We start from the raw sequence: 16,488 nt of genomic DNA, 5'->3' as shown, positions 1-16,488 counted from the left end.
TATTTGAACCTTCCAGTTTTACTTTTTTCAAAGTGCTGTGTGCACATCAGTTCTTCTCTTTGAATGTAATTGTTTAATTTATTTCCACTGTAGTTTACTTTTTCAATATATACACATGAAAGAAGAAATTATTTTTAAGTTAGTACTTCCTCTTCCTATTCAAATTGGCCTGCAAACATGCCCAATTCTATGATGTGTCCCACAAAGAATTTCCCAGGAAGGATTTCTTGACAGCCGAATGATGGCTTAGATCAGTGATTCAACCAGGTTGTTGAAAGATCCTTTTAAGGGTGATGTGCATGGTTAGGTTTGCAAACACTTATATGTGAGTCATAAAATCAACTCCAACATTTTAAATAGGATTCCACAGTGTTAAAACGTTCTGACATTCTGTTCTTTCTGAGTGCTTTGCAACAGAAGAATTATTCTGCTATCTTATTTTCTCATATATAAGCCACACCCCTTTTGCTAAAACTGGTTGGTGAAAATTGGGATGCTTATTGAATTTAAGAATGCCAAAAATTTCCAGCCCCAGGGGAGCTGGTTGTGGGGGAGCAGTGGCAGTGTTAATTGCCACAGTTTTGGGAACCATGGCAATTAATGCTGCTGCAACTGCCAAACTTCCAGACCTAGAGGGAGTCCATTGGTAGGGGGTCTACCTGCATTGGGTTGGTGCACAGTCCCAAACCCAGCATGTGGCCCTGGAGCCTGTGTTTTGGGTCAGTCTGTGGGGCTCAGATCCTGGTGGGGCAGACCAGCTCCCTAGCTGCTTTGCTCAGTTTCTACCAGGAAGAGTGTTTGCTTCATCCTGCCTCTCAGAAGGTGAATGTTGTATATGGGGGTGTGCTGTATGTGAGAAAATATGGCATTTTTCCATAGTCAAGAAGTGAGTGAAAGCTAAGAGCTGGCATTTTCAGAGGGGTGACTTGATTCTAATGAGGTTGAAGACCACTGAGTTAGATCAGACAGTGTTCTTGGCTTTTGCCAATTTCAGAGTCCTTAAATTATTTCATAAACTATTGTAATTGATTTGGAAAAGTTAGTATTTAATCATGTAGTGTAGATACTGGGTGTGTCTACACATGTCTGTACAGCGTTGTTATTGTGCTGTAATTTAGTACTTCCAAAATAACCATGTGCCACCAGCACAATGCAGTATGGGCTGTTACTGCACCATTATTTAGTATTTCCAAAAGGAAGTACTAAAGGATGGCACAGTAACAGCCTGTATTGCATGATGCTGGTGGGGCACAGTTATTTTTAGGTCCTTCATTGCTGTAGCAATGCGCTATACTAGGGGTAGGCAGTTATTCAGGTGGAGGGCTGCTTACTGAGTTTTGGCAAGCCATCAAAGGCCGCATGACAGACTGCCAGGGGCAGATAAATATTAATTTTCTAAATTTTTTAGGGGCCCCGTGGGCCAGATAGAATGGGTCCCTGGCCGTATTTTGCCCACTCCTGTGCTATATTGAGCAAATTGCTATAGTAGCATAGTGGTATCATCGCAGTTTTTGTCTGCGGATGCTATGTTGCCATAATGCATTGCTATAGTGATGTAGTGTCATGTGTAGACATGCCAGCTGTATCCCGGTTTGGTCGTCATCCAGATTTTAGACATCTTTCTGTTTCACAGTTGATAGAAATGGTAACTGATGAAGTATTACTAAACTAATATGAAGACATGTTCTGATTTACTTAAAACATTTTCCAGATCTTTAAATTTCAGATTTATGGTAAACTCTTCAAATACTTTTAGTAGATTGTTGTATGTAGACTGCATACTGTTCTAGCTTTGAATAATGGGAAAAGTGATTGTCTGCACTTCCTTTGTAAGTGTCTTGCGATCTAGCAATACGTGAATATGCTATATAATGGCTTTGCTACTTCTGGCTGTGAAATTCCATAGCAATGATGCATTTAGGATGGTAGGTAGCTTGTTATTACAGATGGTAATACTGGTTAGATTTAATTTTATGTTACTGTTAGCCATGTTAGGACTTTTGCATTCAGCAGTTTTTTTTATACTGCCTCCAGCATTTAATAAATTCCATATTTAAGAATGTTTTTGGTTAAACAAAATAGATGAAAGTTGCTTGCAGGGGAAATCCCACAGAGAGTAAATATACAATTAAATACTATAGTTATAATACTTCAATAACGTACGATAGTTTAAAGAAGAAGCTCAACTGAGCTGAGTTTAAAGATGATGGCACCTAAATCATATCTATGATATGAATCTTTTCTACATATTTTCTTTACTTTGTTTGTTTGTTTGTTTTGCTAAGTCAGGGAGCTGAACTTTTAAGGAACAGATTTTTTTTAGAAATGGCTTTCCCTAATGTTCAAAGAAATGCTGTTTTGTTTATATAGAAAGACTGACCCAGCATGTTGATTACCACAGTGTAGAATGATTGTGAGACTGCTCTTGCATTTCCATGTGAATGTCTAATGATTCCCAGGCTTGGTAAGGTTGTGGAATTTTGTAAATGTTACTTCTGTTAGCTGCCTGTGGAGCTGCAAATTTTCTTGGCTGAATTTGGAATAACATCAAACATGACTTGAGTCTTGGTCGATGACTTGAGGGATATTTCAGCCCTCAAAAATCAAATAGTGAGTAATGATGTGGTGACTGCATACAAAGAAGAGGTAAAAAGATTGAGTAGCTTTAATTTAATCTGATAAAAAACTATAAATGTGGTGGTGATTGGCTTACAAGCAGTTTAATTAATACTGATCATATAAACTAATGACACACTAGAGATCTAGCTGATCTCACAAGTTGAGAAAAAATATTTAGAACCAGAATTTGTTGTGGAGCAATTACTGCCAAAATAATACTTATTATTGCAAGGCCACTGATTGATTTGGCTGTTCTACTATTATAATTTTATGACTGCACAATAGTCTCAACATGTTCCAAGTAGCATTGTCAGCAATGCTGTTTATGTGTACTTAATTCAGCACTTCTGTCAGGGCTCTGATAAACTGTAACCTTTGTCATAAATGCTACAAATGGCAAATTTACTACTTAAAATCCTTGTTAAAGCTAATTTATTCTTTGCTAATTTTTGTATTAGAATAAGTCTGGTAGGGTAAACTAAGTATTGAAATTCAGTCTGGACCTTAGCTTTATATGTAGATCTTTGTTTGATATACTTTTCCACATGAAGGCTTGTTTATTATTTGGATCCTGGTTCTTTCTTCCAACCATCCCTTCAGTAAAAAGAAGTTGGTACTATAACTGTTCTCAGTTGCAAAAAACCATCCTTTTTCATTTGTATTTAATTTCTCTTAAGTAGTTATGTAGGATTTCTGTAAATGAGGTTGGAAATAAATTGTAGTACATGTTATACATCCTCAGTTTAAAGCATTAGCATGTCCAAGTATATTTTTCTTGCTATTGATCAATGTATTGGAATTATTTTTTCCTACGGTGAAAAAGTTTTATTAAGAAACATTGAGTTTTCCAGTGTATCTGTATCTTTCTATTTTAAAATAGCTTTGTTGTCTGACTCAAGCCCACAACTAAGCTTTACACCTAAAAGCCCAAGTTTGTGTTGGTGTGGGGAAGGGAAAGGTGATTTCAAATCACAGTACTGACATTTCATACTCCTTCACTTTCATCTACTAAAAGCAATGACTTCATGAATCTCTCAGCATTTTCCATTTGCTATAATGGAGAGCATGCTTTGAGCAGGGGGTTGGATTAGATGACCTCCTAAGGTCCCTTCCAACCCTAATTTTCCATGATTTCTGTGTGTAAATTGCAATGCAGTTACTCAATTTTAGTTAAAAGTAAATGCTTCTCATAAGCAGGTCAAGTCAGTGGGAAATCTTTCCTTGATAGGAGCTGTGAAGTTGGAGCACTTAATATGAAGCATATCTATATAAATTATTAATAGCACCCCCACACACATCTCCCTTTATTTTGTTTCATGAAGGAAAATAAGTTGGCCTAGCCTACTATGTGAAGAATGGAAAGCAGGAGCTGAACAGCTCTGTATGGCATAACACCAGATAGCTTAAGGCAGTGGTCTCCAACCTTTTAAAGGTGAAGATCACTTTTTGAAGTAAAGGGAGACCCAGGATCTACTGTGACCCCCTGCTCACCTGACTTGCTGGCAGGGAGGCAGATCGAGGTCAGTGCTGCATAGGTGGAAGGAAAAAAAAAATATTTGGGGGTGGGGAGATTGAGGCCCCAGCGATGAGGGAGGGTGTAGGGCACAGATAGGACCCACTCACCCCAGCCCTCAGCCACAGCCTGCCCTCACCTCAAGTGCTGATCTCAGGCACACAGCTCCCGTGCCTCCCATGCACGCAGCAGCAGGAGCTACGCTCCCCGGATGAGCCACTCGTGGCTCAGTCCCGTGCCCTGCCCTTGCTGTGCAGCACCTGTCCCTGCCCCAGGGCCCTGCAGTGAGGGAGGGAGTGGAGTAGGAGCAGGCTTGAGTGTGGACCTGGCCAAGCCGGGCTGGGGCAGGGTTGGAGCCTGGGTGGTGCATCCAGGCATGTGGGGGGGGGCTTCTGCCACTGCATGCACCCCAGCAGAGAGCCAGGGGCTACATGCCCCCCTGGTCTGTGTGTGGGGCAGAGGTGGCTACCGCTGCATGTTGGGCTTTGCATCCTGAGCCCTGCACAAGATCGGGGTGGGGGGGAGGTGCCCCCTTGGCCTCTGCCTGGGTGCATGCAGCAGCAGGAGCCCTTCCTTTCACCTGGACGAGCTGCCTGGACTCTGACCCTCTTCCAGCCCAGCCACGGCCCCATTCACCTCGTGGCAGGGGATGTGGCAGAGCATGGACAGGGATTGTCCCACTTGCCCAGCCCAGCCCCAGTGGCAGGGGGCATGGCTCAGCCCAGCCACAGGTGGCCTGCCGCCATCCTGCCACTTCCCATGTGCGTCCTTCTGCTCCCAATCACGGAGTCTCTGACAGTTGATCTTAGTCTGGAGGGGCTGAGATCAACTTTCAGAGGCTCCAGGATCAACCAGTTGATTGGGATCAACCGGTTGGTGAACACTGGCTTAAGGGAACAGCAGCATATCATAACAGAGTTGCAAACAAAATAAACCTGAAAGAGGTTTGGGGTTTTAACCTGTTGAAATCATCACTCAGTTGACTGTTTGAGGCAGAACATGCTCGAATGACATTTTGGGGACAATGGACTACAGTTCTCGAATTGTTACTAATATCAACATTTCAGATATATTAAGTATTTTAAAATCTAACATTTTTAATCTAAGTCATTTGATGAGTTTATATTTGTTTGGTGATGGAAGGATTGCTGGTAGGTTTCTGTGTATAAAGAGAACCTTTTAAGCTAGTGTTCTCAAATTTGTTTTCTCTCTTTTAGAAAGGAAAATGGCCAAAATGGAGACAAAGACATCACTTCTAGACAACATGATTGGGGTGGGAGATATGGTGCTTTTAGAGCCTCTCAATGAAGATACATTCATCAATAACCTCAAAAAGCGCTTTGACCACAGTGAAATATACGTGAGTATATGTTGCATAAATAGCCTTTTTAATCCTTTTCCTTTTCTTTCTTTTTTAAAAATTTTGTGTAGGGATGCAGATCAGCTGCCTTCCTTGACACTAATTCCATTAGAAGAAGAGCTTAAAATCTTTTTTCCCCTCGTGTATTGTTACCTCCTGCTTCTATTGCCTTACCTTACCTGACCTTCTTTAGCCGTTTCATGGTTCTTTGCATGGGTTCAAACCGCATCCTAAAGGAAGGGTTGGGTCCTTGAGCTTTTCATAGGAAACAGTGCAGGAATTTTAATACCAATATTTTATCCTGCTGTTGTCCAAGAAGGATGATGTTGCAATAAATACTTTTTTCTAGGGTTGGAGGGTACAGAAAAAGCAGCAGTTGGTTTAGCCACATCACTTTGTGGTCAACAGGTTGATAGCGTAAGAAAGGTATATATATATTAATGATTCAATCAGTGTGCTGCAAAATTCTTTTAAGGATGCCATGTGGTGCCACTTAATATTATCACTGTTAGAAGTGCAAACACCAACATAATTAACAGGACAAACCCAGATAATTCACATAGTAATCCAGAGTGTCAAAAACATTCATGGTATTTCTGAATTTTTTGCAACAGATTTGCTCTTTTTTTCCCAAAACCAAGAAAAATGAGCGTGAAAAATAAGAGCTGGAATTTTCCAAAGGGTGCCTTCAGTCTAAAAAGGTTGAAAACCACTGGTATATATTAAATAATTTTCTTACAAATCTAGTAGGTACCTATATGTTCATGGTTAGAAACATTGTTACTAAACTTGAATATATGTAGGATTTGTTAAAATGGTTGAGCACATACATCTTCTAACCGCAGTCTTAAGAAGAAGGACTATGGTCAGGGCCTACAAATGAGGACTTCCACCCTGATCCCAATTTTGCAACTTGTTTGACACTTAAATTATTTCAACAAAGATATTTAGGGTTCACCTTTAGGTATCCCTCAACCAGCCTGTCATTATCCTACCCTGTAACCTACACCAAAGCTATCCATATTATGCAGCTCACCTGTGAACTAGAGTCCACTTAAGAATTGGCTTGTCTCCATTTATGTGCAGTTGAGCGAGGAAATGGGGATGCAGAAGGACTGAAGGTCTGGTATAGGGAATTGCAGGAATTCTGTCAGTGGAAATCCTACATGCTTAAGGCCAACAACACCTGGACAAAAAGGGGAGATCAGATAGATGAGTAGGGGCAGCTTTGACTAGTTTAGCAGAACTTCCAGGCTTGAGCTGGACTACTTCTGGAGTCAGACTAAGGGCTTTGCAGTGTAGATGCTTCTCATGCATGAGTTTTAGGATGACTTTAAGGTTACCACTGCAATCACAGTCTTAACTCTCTTTAAACTGCATGCAGTATTGTAAGTAGTCCCTGCAGCAATATGAGGGTTAAGTGCCAAGAGCTTTCATATCCATTAGGGGCACCTGCAACTGACTGGAATTGAATGTTAGTGTACTATACTTTACTTTATACTTATCCTCCACCTGTTAATCTATTTATTTTCAATGCCTTATGTTGTTTGGTGTTCTTTCCTGTTAGGTTTCATTCTGTTTTCTACTGTCTAAATCAGGGGTGTCAGGCTCATTTGGCCAGGGCCAATTCACAAGCTAGATCTGGAGGAAGGAGCCGTGTCATCTGACATGGGTTGGAAATTTGGCAGGGGGACAAGTGATGACAGTGTTGCCGCAGCAGCCACTGCTCATCCTGCTACCACATTTCTGACCTGTGGGCAGTTCTGCAGGCCAAATGACTTGACTGCTCTCTGGATCCAGCACATGGGCTGGAAATTTGGTGGTGAGATTAGTGGCAGCTGCTGTGGCTCCTAGAGCCATGGCAATTAATGCCACAGTTGATTGCCCCCCAGTTTACATTCCTGCTCTAAATGGTTTATCTGAATTGTTTTCTGTTTACTGCTTATCTTTCCCTTCTCTTCCATGCTTTATTTTGCTATGTTTCTCTCTCTCTCTGCCCCATTGTGCATTCTTTATTATTTTCTCTTCTGCCACAACTGATCTCCCTCCACCTGTCCATATCCATTCTGTTGCCCACATCCATTCATCCATGCACATATATGAGTAGCTCACATCTACTTACTATGTCACACTGATCCTCACACATATGAACTACAAAATTTATCTATCGGCAGAGAAGCCAAGCAAGTGGAAGGGTGAAGTCAATGTGACATCCGGATTCTGGAGGGTGAGAGAGACTCCTGTCAAGGTGCTATTTGAAGAAGTTATCACTCCTAGCCTCTGATAATCAGATTTCTAAAAGCTGGCTTCTTTGACTTCTTGAAGAAAAAGGTTGTATTCTATCCCTCCCTCCCATGCTCACAGATGGGCAAGAGGAACTTTTCATATCTACCATTTTTTCTGGCTGGTTTTCCCCAGTTAACAACTCTAGCATCTGACTTTGCTGCTATTCAGTTTTCTCAAGATGTTGCACATATAACTGACTTGAGCGGCAGACAATGTGAGCTTATACTCAAGTTCTTGTTTTGGAGGTAACTCTGTTAATCACAAGGAGTAGAAACTTACAGTAGACTATGCAGCAGGCACTTGCTGAGGGGAAAAAAAAATTATTTGGCCTGAGGGAGTGGCATTTTCAAGAATCTTGATTTAAGGTTTTACTGAATGCAGAGTATTTAGGAGGTATTTTTTGACTTTGTGAAACTGGATAGTTTTGTCTGGAGATAAGTTTGATTTAAAAGCCAGATACCCAATTGACTTCTAAAAGTTTATCTTTAAAAACGATCAGTATTACTCACTAGTTGGTAACTTTTTCAAATGTACATTCTTTGAAACCTGTAACAGATGCATGATCTGTTGCCAAGCACACAGACCTTTTAAAAACAGGTAGTTCATTTTTGTGCGTGTCAGATTGCCCAGGAAGGGTAAATTATGTAGCTAACTTTTTCTCTTGTTGTTGTTAAATGAAGTCTATTACCGCACCTTGTAGAGACAGAGCTTCTTTTAAAGCACAGTGCTGAACACTGTAGTGTATTAAAACATTTAATTCTCAGCTAGTGCAAACAAGTACTGTTTCAAGGAGGTACCAAGCCATGAAGCATTATTAGGTAGATTGGATATCTGATTTGCAGCTCTTCATAATTTTATTCACTGAAGTATTCAAGGAATGTTATTTCTACTCCATATCAGTTGCATTCTACTGCCTTGCAAATTTCACCCCCGCAATTTTGTTCCCTGATGTTTTCTAAAACTTGCAGTGGTCAGAATTTTGTTGGTTACAACAGTGTTTCTAGCCCAAGGCACACTTACATTACAATTACTTACATTACTTACAATTTTCTGTGGCACACCTGTTAAGGCATTCCCCATCCTTGTACCTATGGTAGCTCATTGCCGTGGCTAAATTCTGTGGCACACCTGTTCATTTCTGATGGCACGCTTTTGTGCCGCAGCACGCTGATTGGGAAACGTTGAGTTACGACAACCTGTGGGGGGCAGGCCGTGGACGTGTACGTGTGTGTGTGTTCAGACAGTGCATGTTTTCCTAAAACCTCAACTCTGAGAAGTAAATTTTGCATTTCTTTTTTTAGATATGGGGGTAAACGCATTGAATTCCTTGTTACATCTGGAAGCAATGTTTTTTTAACATATAGGATATCAGTTTGCATGCTGTCATGGGGCAGCAAAATGCAACTACTAGGCTAGGGACAGAAGTTGCACATAAACTGGTTTAAGTGTTCAGAAACTGGTTTAAACCTGTAACAACATAAATTCAGTGCACATAAACCAGTTGCAAAATGGCTGAAACTGGTTTAAGGTAAACCTAGTTGAATGTAATATCGGACTTAAATGATTTAGGCTAAACCAGTTTATGAAACTTCTGCCCCAGACCCCTTCCTGGTTCAAGTTAAATTATGGTCCCTCAGCATCACAGTATGCTTTGCAGCCCTGGGCTGAGTTTCTGTTTCAGAAAGCAGGGTTGGCCTCACCCATCTGTTCCCTAGACAGGCTGGCTGACAAGGGGGTGGAGGTGGGAAACCTGGCTGGGGACCACAGCCGGGTCTGCAGTGGGGGCAGCCCCTACCAGAATTTTCCCTGCTGGAGCAGAGGCATCAGCTGGCAGGCTCAGGCAAAGGGAAGGAGGGAGGGATGAATCCCCTCTTCCACTGGCACGGGACCCCAGCTGGGGTTTGCTTGGCAGGGACTGGAGTGAAAGGGGTGGGGGCATGAGGCGGGGTGGGGGGGCAACCACTTGGGAGGGACTACCCCACCCGGAGAACCCTGGCCTAGGGTCTGAGGCGAGGGAGGGGGTTTAAACCCCACTTCCCTGGCTGAGAGCGCTGGCCCTGGATGGGGTATGACCATGCCCCCTGCTCTCCGCTTGACCCTCCTTTCTGGGCCCTGGGCAATCCCTCCCAGGCTGTTGCCCCTCTACCCTGGTGGGAAGGGCAGGGAGGAGGAGCAGGAGCTGCTGCTTTGGTGCAGGGTCCTGTTGGCGCTGGGCAGCTGCCTCAAGGAAGTGCTGTGCCCTGGGCTGCTGCCAGGGCCCTGCTGCCTTTATGCCCTTGTAAACTGCCTGGTGCTGCACTATCACCTGCTCCACAGGCTGTGCTGGGGCTGCGGTCGGGGCTGGCCCAAAGGTGGCACTGGGTAAGGGGTGGGGGCCTGCTGTGCTCCTGTGGCTGCTGGGGCTTCCTGAGTGAGCTGGTGATGGTGTCATGCAGCCACAGCTACTGCCGCCGCTTCCTGCACCACAAGCTGTGGGTTTGCTGCTGCAAGTGCTTCCCTGTGCTGCTGCCACTTACCCCTTTTGTGCTCATCTAGCTTGCTGAGAAGTGGTTCCCAGGTGAGTGTAAGTGGGCATGGGGTCATGGACACCTGGGGGAGCTGCTGGGCCAGGGCTGCTTCCAGGAGGTGCTGGGTACTGCCAGCTGGGTGCTATGAGCAGGTGGGTGGCATGGCCCTGATGCGCACAGCGTGGCCCTCATGGCATGGCCCCACTATCTGCCCTGCTCCAGTCTGGAGCTAGCCCCAAGCACTCAACAGGGTCACCTTAGGGCTCTCTGCCTGTTTAGTGGGAGGGACAGGGAAAGACCCACCTGTGTGAGACCCTCCCCCCCACGCACGTGCACACACTGGCCTGTCATAGCTAAGTCCCCCGTCCCCCACATTGTGTCTAATGCCCCCTTCTCCCCCACCACTGGTGCCCAGTTGCATCTGAGCCCCCCGCCACTGTTGTTGCCCCGTTGTGTCTGAGGCACCCTTCTTCCACTACTGTTGCTCCGTCATGTCTGAGACCTTCTCCCACCCATTGCTGCACCATTCTGTCTTAGACCCCCTTCTCCCCACCCCCCATCCCTGCCCTGTCCAAACAGAGTAGGGCTTTCAGTGACAACTCCCGAATTTTCCAGTGTTCCCTGAGTTGGCCCTGGCAGTGCTGCCTGCAGGCACCACTGCCCCTTATGGCTTTCTGTAAAGGGATGTGTCTGTGCCCAGGGCCAGCACTCTGTGCCAGGGAAGGGTATTTAAAGCTCCTTCTTAGGCCCTGGACCCCAGCTGGGGTTTGCTGGGGGGGGCAGTTCCTCCTAGTCTGTTGCCCCCCCCACCTCATGCCCCAGTCCCTGCTCGAGTGGAGAGCAGGGGGCATGACCATACGCCCCTGGTGCTGGGATGGGGGTAGGGATAGCCTTGGAGTTTCAGTCCCTTCCCTTTGGCAGTGGCTGGGAGGCATGCTGTAGCACTCCTGGATTCTGGCCTGAGCCACTGCAGGCATGTGGCTGCATTTCCTGAATCAAAAGTGAATGTCTGTTCACTTGCTTCTCAGTTTTATCTCTGCAGTTTAGACTAACCTGCAAAGACTGAATCAATTCAGCCTCTGGGTTTTTGACTGTCTGTGCTTAGCTTGAAAGAGCTACTGTTGGAGCTAACAAAGTGTGAGGACTTCAGAACCAGTTAATGTAACTTGCAAGTAGGGTCCATTCACAGGGCAGCAGCAATGGACTTGCCCTTTCCTAATACAGTTGTAGATTCAGGTTTGTTCATTTTTTTTCATTGCTCAATTAATTGAACCAAAGACAGGTAAATGGACACTTAAGTAATAGGTCATCATCATGAGTTTTGAGAGTTCTCAGTGAAATACTGGTTTGTGTCTGTGCTACATGTTTTATAACTGTGTTAAAAATATAATTTCTGAAGGTGTTAGCATGCAAGGAATGAAATTTCTGATGTGATGGTTTTCTAAAATGCTTCAATTCTGCAATGCACCAAGCCTGCTGTATAACTGTATTAGCTGATCTTCCTCTGTAAAATTCAAAGCAAAACGTAAGCAGATCAAACATTTCACTTTCGGCAAAAACAGGGTAAATGGGCTTTGCATGTGTATGTTTTTAAGGTGGAGGCCAGAATAGTCCTCTTTGTCTTCCTACCCTTGGCTCTTAACTATTTTGCCTCTGGCATTGCCAGTCTGGTGGTTATCTGAATCTTTTTCTATGAAGTGCACTTTCTTCCTTATTGCAGGGTAGAATTTAGCTCTGTGTCTTGCTTGGGTTATGCTGTCTCCTGCATTGGACACTGTAACCTCTCAAGCATTGGAATTGCCTTGCTTATATGTCTTTGAGCTAGGTCTGAGTGTGCCTGGACTATGTAATTCTTAAATACGAAGTGCGCAGGATTGTTACGAAAAATCAAGAATGGAGAAAGGGTAAATGATTGCAGTCATAGTGTAATCTCTCTTTGTATGGAAAGCTTTGGCAAGATGGCAAATTCACATCTTCCTATGTGAATATTGGTTGTTTCTTCTTGCATGATAGATACCAATATACAGATTGATTTTTTTAAAGTTCTTTAAAACGGCTGAAAGATGGTTTGTTGTTTCAAAAATGGCACGTTCTGTGGTGCAGAGGAGGAAGCAGAGAGCAGGCTACTGACTTGATTACATGTTGTACATTTTCATGAGTATTTGATGGAAAGTTTAATAGAGTTGGGTGTTAGGTTGCATTCCAGAGCATGAAGCTGGAGACTTTGCCTATAAAAATAAGCATAAAGGCTAGTGGCATTGGCATTAGGCCAAATGTTGTACTAAAGACCATAGGATTTTGCAGTAATCTTGTGTTCAGAAGTTTTGGGGGCCCACTGGGTAATACACATGTGTTAATTGAAAATGAGAATATTGGCATTTAAGCATGTCTGGAAATGGTTGATGTATTTCTGCTGAATTTTATTCTTGCTAAGAATGCCTAGTTGTTAGTATAAAATTGGAGTTAAAAGTTTCTAAAATGTTTACTAAGATTGCATCCCTTTTTATCACTTTTCCAAATATTCCTGGGAGCCAAGTTTTGTTTTTTACTAATATTTACAGAAAGCACACTTAGTTGCTGAGATTCTTTTAATAAACAATGAAATTCATTCCACCGTGAATCTAAATTTGTTATATGTGGCAGTAGCTTGAAAGTTAGGCTGCCCTGTTAACAAACAAGATCATTTAGCTGACTAGTTACCTACCTTGGACTATCTGATTACCAGAACCTAGTGCTTAAAAGTTCCAGTTAACAGCTGCGGGTTTACTTTTTTGTTCACTCAGTGTTCACTGAACAATTTCAAATAGTGAAGTGATTCATAAAAATCAGGTCTTGAGTTATACTCCTTTATGGGCAGTGAGGCTTTTTCCTAAAATAAATGTAGCAGATAGTTTTTCCAGTTGTTTGTTGGCATCATCCCAGCCTCCTTGCTTCATAAAGTTTTGAATCAAAACATATATTACTGTTATTCACAGAGGAGCATTGCTTAGCTGAAAGAAAGGAACAGGAGTTAAACTGGAAAACAAAGAGGGGTCATAATTTTCTAGCTCTATTTGCCCTTTTAGTACTTAGAAAACCCATTTTATTTTGTTTTAAATCCAGGCTGTCAAACAACTCATTCCCTGGGCTGGGTCTCGCCCCAAACCTCAACTTCTGGGTGCCTTTCAGTAGGCTCATGAGCCAGATAGAGCGGCTCCATGAGCCAGATCCAACCTGTGGGCCATATGTTGACTTGCATGTTTTGAATGTTTTGCAGTTAAAATGTCCTTTGTCTCTCTCCTCTATCCCTTTCCCTCCTTCAGTTATTTTGAAGGTTTAAAATGTGACATTTGCTAGTACTCTTTGTTTTTCAAATGTCCATGTAAGCTCCTCTGAGACTAGATTATATTGTAATGCCATTTTTGCATTCAGTTCTTGTATAACTGAAGTTTCAGATAAATAACTGGAGGGCACATCCTATTCATAGCTATAATCTGGGTGTGGAGTAGAATCTGGCTTTTTTTGTTGTCATTATGGCAAAACTTGAGGGAGTTTGCTGCTCATTGTCAGACACTTGTCCTGAAATGTGTCCTCAACTTTATCTATATTCTAAACTCACCTCTGACCTTGCTATTTCAAAGTGTCTAGGCATTTTCCCTAAGCTGCTGTCTAGTACAGTACGTTCCTCTCAGCTGCACTTAAACCTCATGCTTCACATATTTCAGTTGGGAAAGTAGTGAAGAAGACTTGCGGAAGAGAGATTTCTGTTCTGTGCGTACCAAATTTTGAAAATGAAGGATGTAAATGCCTTAGAGTGGCCCCATGCATATGCCTATAATTGTGCCAGAGATGGAGAGTATGAGAGTATTGCTGAGTATGCAATCAGGAACACTTTAAAATATGACCACGGTGCCTCATTTTCATGAATTGCAGCTGGGGAGCAGGAGTGAGCAGAGTGGGGCAGACTTCATGCTGGGCTCCCAGATTTGGCATGCAGACACTGTTAACATGTCCCAGTTGGGGGTTCTGAGACTGAGTATTAGCAATGGCTGGCTGCGTTTTCCCCCACTCCCTCTTCCCCTTCATCTACAGGTGCCTGATTGGGTGGGAAGTATCCCAAAGCTCACAAGAACCTCAGGGACTTCTAGGGTATGGGAACCCTAAAATACCTTTGAAGCTTGATACAGCTCTAAACTATATTGTGGTTGCAGAACTAGTAGCAACCATGGACTTCTCTCTCTGGAGCTTGTTGAGAGCACCCCCTTGGGTGTCAGCCTCTGGGTCTTTGTAGTTTTGGGGGGTAGAATTGTGATTTGCCACCTTGGAGGCAGAAGGTAGAACCTTTGGAGCTTATATTTTGGATGTTTTAACAAACATTTCCTGGAGCAGGGTTAGGTTGGGAAGGGAGGTACTTATTTCAAGTCATTGTTTTGATTCCTGTTTGTTTTTCTTACAACCCTTTATTAAACCAACACACTCATATAGTAAACAGGCAGATTGTGTGTGATATTCATTACATTGTAGCCCCATGCCCATCACAATAATGTTTATGAACAGAGAAGCTTACCTCCATGGGAGATGGACTGTCTCATGTAAGGATGCTGGAAAGTGTGCATTTCATGGAGAAGCACCCGGAATCCCCTAGGACACAATCTGTTTTAAGTCTTTCTGTCTATTTGAGATAGGGAAACTTCCACTAATTAAGGGAAGGATGAGATTATGAGTGTAGACCAGTAGTTTGAGTGCATGTTAAAATTAAGAGATTGAATTGAAAAGTTCATCCCACTGTATATCAGAAATCCTAGAAGCACAGTTATGGTTGCGTTTTTGTCTCTTTAATATTAAAACTTTCAGTTAATTGATAAACTATTTCATAACTCTTCCTCACTCTCTTTTCCTTTCTTGATTCCATTCTCTCTTTGATTTTTAGTCTTTTCATTACTGTTTTTCTCTGTCTTTGCATGAATACCAGGAAGCTGTTTAACTGAGTTGAGTGCCCACAATCTAAAATAAGATAAAGACACCACACCCCAAAGACCAGAAAATCTAATTTAATCATTCAACGAAGTTCCAGCAGAATTATGTTTTTGTCCATTTTTATTATAAAATGATTTATTCTGGTTCAAGCATACTTCTAATATTTCCCTTTAAAATTTTTCATGTGTTATTTCTTCCTCATATTGAGTAAAGAAATTTCTTGGTACTGATTTCTCCTGTCTGGTTACGGTTGGTTTGTTTGTGAAATATTAAATCTTTTTTTTTTTTTAGTATAAGCTAGCAAGCTTTCATGCTCAAATTCCTGCACTTGGATTGCTTGAAATTCCTTTGGTTTGACTTCTGTGGCGCTAATGCACATTACACTTAACTTTATTCCAGATAAAGTATATAAAATACATATTTATATGTATAAAAATATCTGTTGTAAAGGAAGGTGGGTTATTGAAATCAATCTGGGTAATGCAGTTCTTCCATTTAATTTATAGTGATGTTAGGGTCTGGGATGATTGAGCGATAAATAACAATTTCCACCTTCCAGCAGAGTTAATTTTGTGCTCTCTAGAAACTTTATTGAAATCTGATTGGTGTGGTCATATGCATCTTCAGAACTTGCTTCATATTGCCCTCTGTGTACCTTCTCTGTGGACAATACCTTATTGTCACTTCAATGCTTAAATCTATAATAGGTTGCAGAGGATTAAGGGCTTGATTCTGCTACATGCAGATGGTTCTTCCTTCTTCCTGGCTTCAATTGAGAGATAAGAATGCTTGTTGTTCTGCAGAACCAAGCTCTAAATGATTAACTTTAGTAATCTTAACATTGTTTGGTTATATTAACATATGGCTTTGCACCTCTGCATCACCTTTTTTTTGGTATTACCTGGGTGCCTAGATTAGGGATTTTCAGTGAGGACATGGCACCCTGGGATAAAGCGAGATCCTTTTAAATGTTGCTCAGGGTGTTGCACATTATTAGCACTATTAGTTGTGCAAACAACTATGCATGATTTACAAGAGTGAGAATCTTTAGTATCAAAAGCATTCTGACCTGTTGTGGTCTTTCTGTGTTTTTTGCAGCAGATGAATCTCTCTTTTTTTCCACAGTGAAAAAAAAAAGTAAGTTAAAGAGTTGATGCGTCTCTCTCCCTGCTCCTGGATGTGGCTTGGCTGCATGCCAGGATGGTCTCCCACCTTCATGGGAGCCCTTCAGCTCTCGACCCCTCCCT

At 42.5% G+C, this 16,488-nt stretch overlaps 1 protein-coding gene across 3 annotated transcripts in view; it reads left to right on the top strand.

Annotated features, from left to right (window-relative positions):
• Positions 1 to 16,488, top strand: part of MYO1B (myosin IB) — a 198,178-nt gene that overhangs the window by 27,612 nt on the left and 154,078 nt on the right. For all 3 annotated transcript variants that reach the window (XM_090045222.1, XM_090045221.1, XM_090045220.1), the window contains exon 2: positions 5,350 to 5,492. In XM_090045222.1, the coding sequence (XP_089901348.1) occupies positions 5,358 to 5,492 (135 nt within the window). In that variant the 5' untranslated portion in view covers positions 5,350 to 5,357. The remainder of the gene's footprint in view (positions 1 to 5,349; positions 5,493 to 16,488) is intronic.

This window comes from Crocodylus siamensis, chromosome 4 (assembly GCF_052110815.1).
Source record: "Crocodylus siamensis isolate JL-2025a chromosome 4, ASM5211081v1, whole genome shotgun sequence".
NCBI classification, from domain to species: domain Eukaryota; kingdom Metazoa; phylum Chordata; order Crocodylia; family Crocodylidae; genus Crocodylus; species Crocodylus siamensis.
This window is presented reverse-complemented; position numbering and strand designations above follow the sequence as displayed.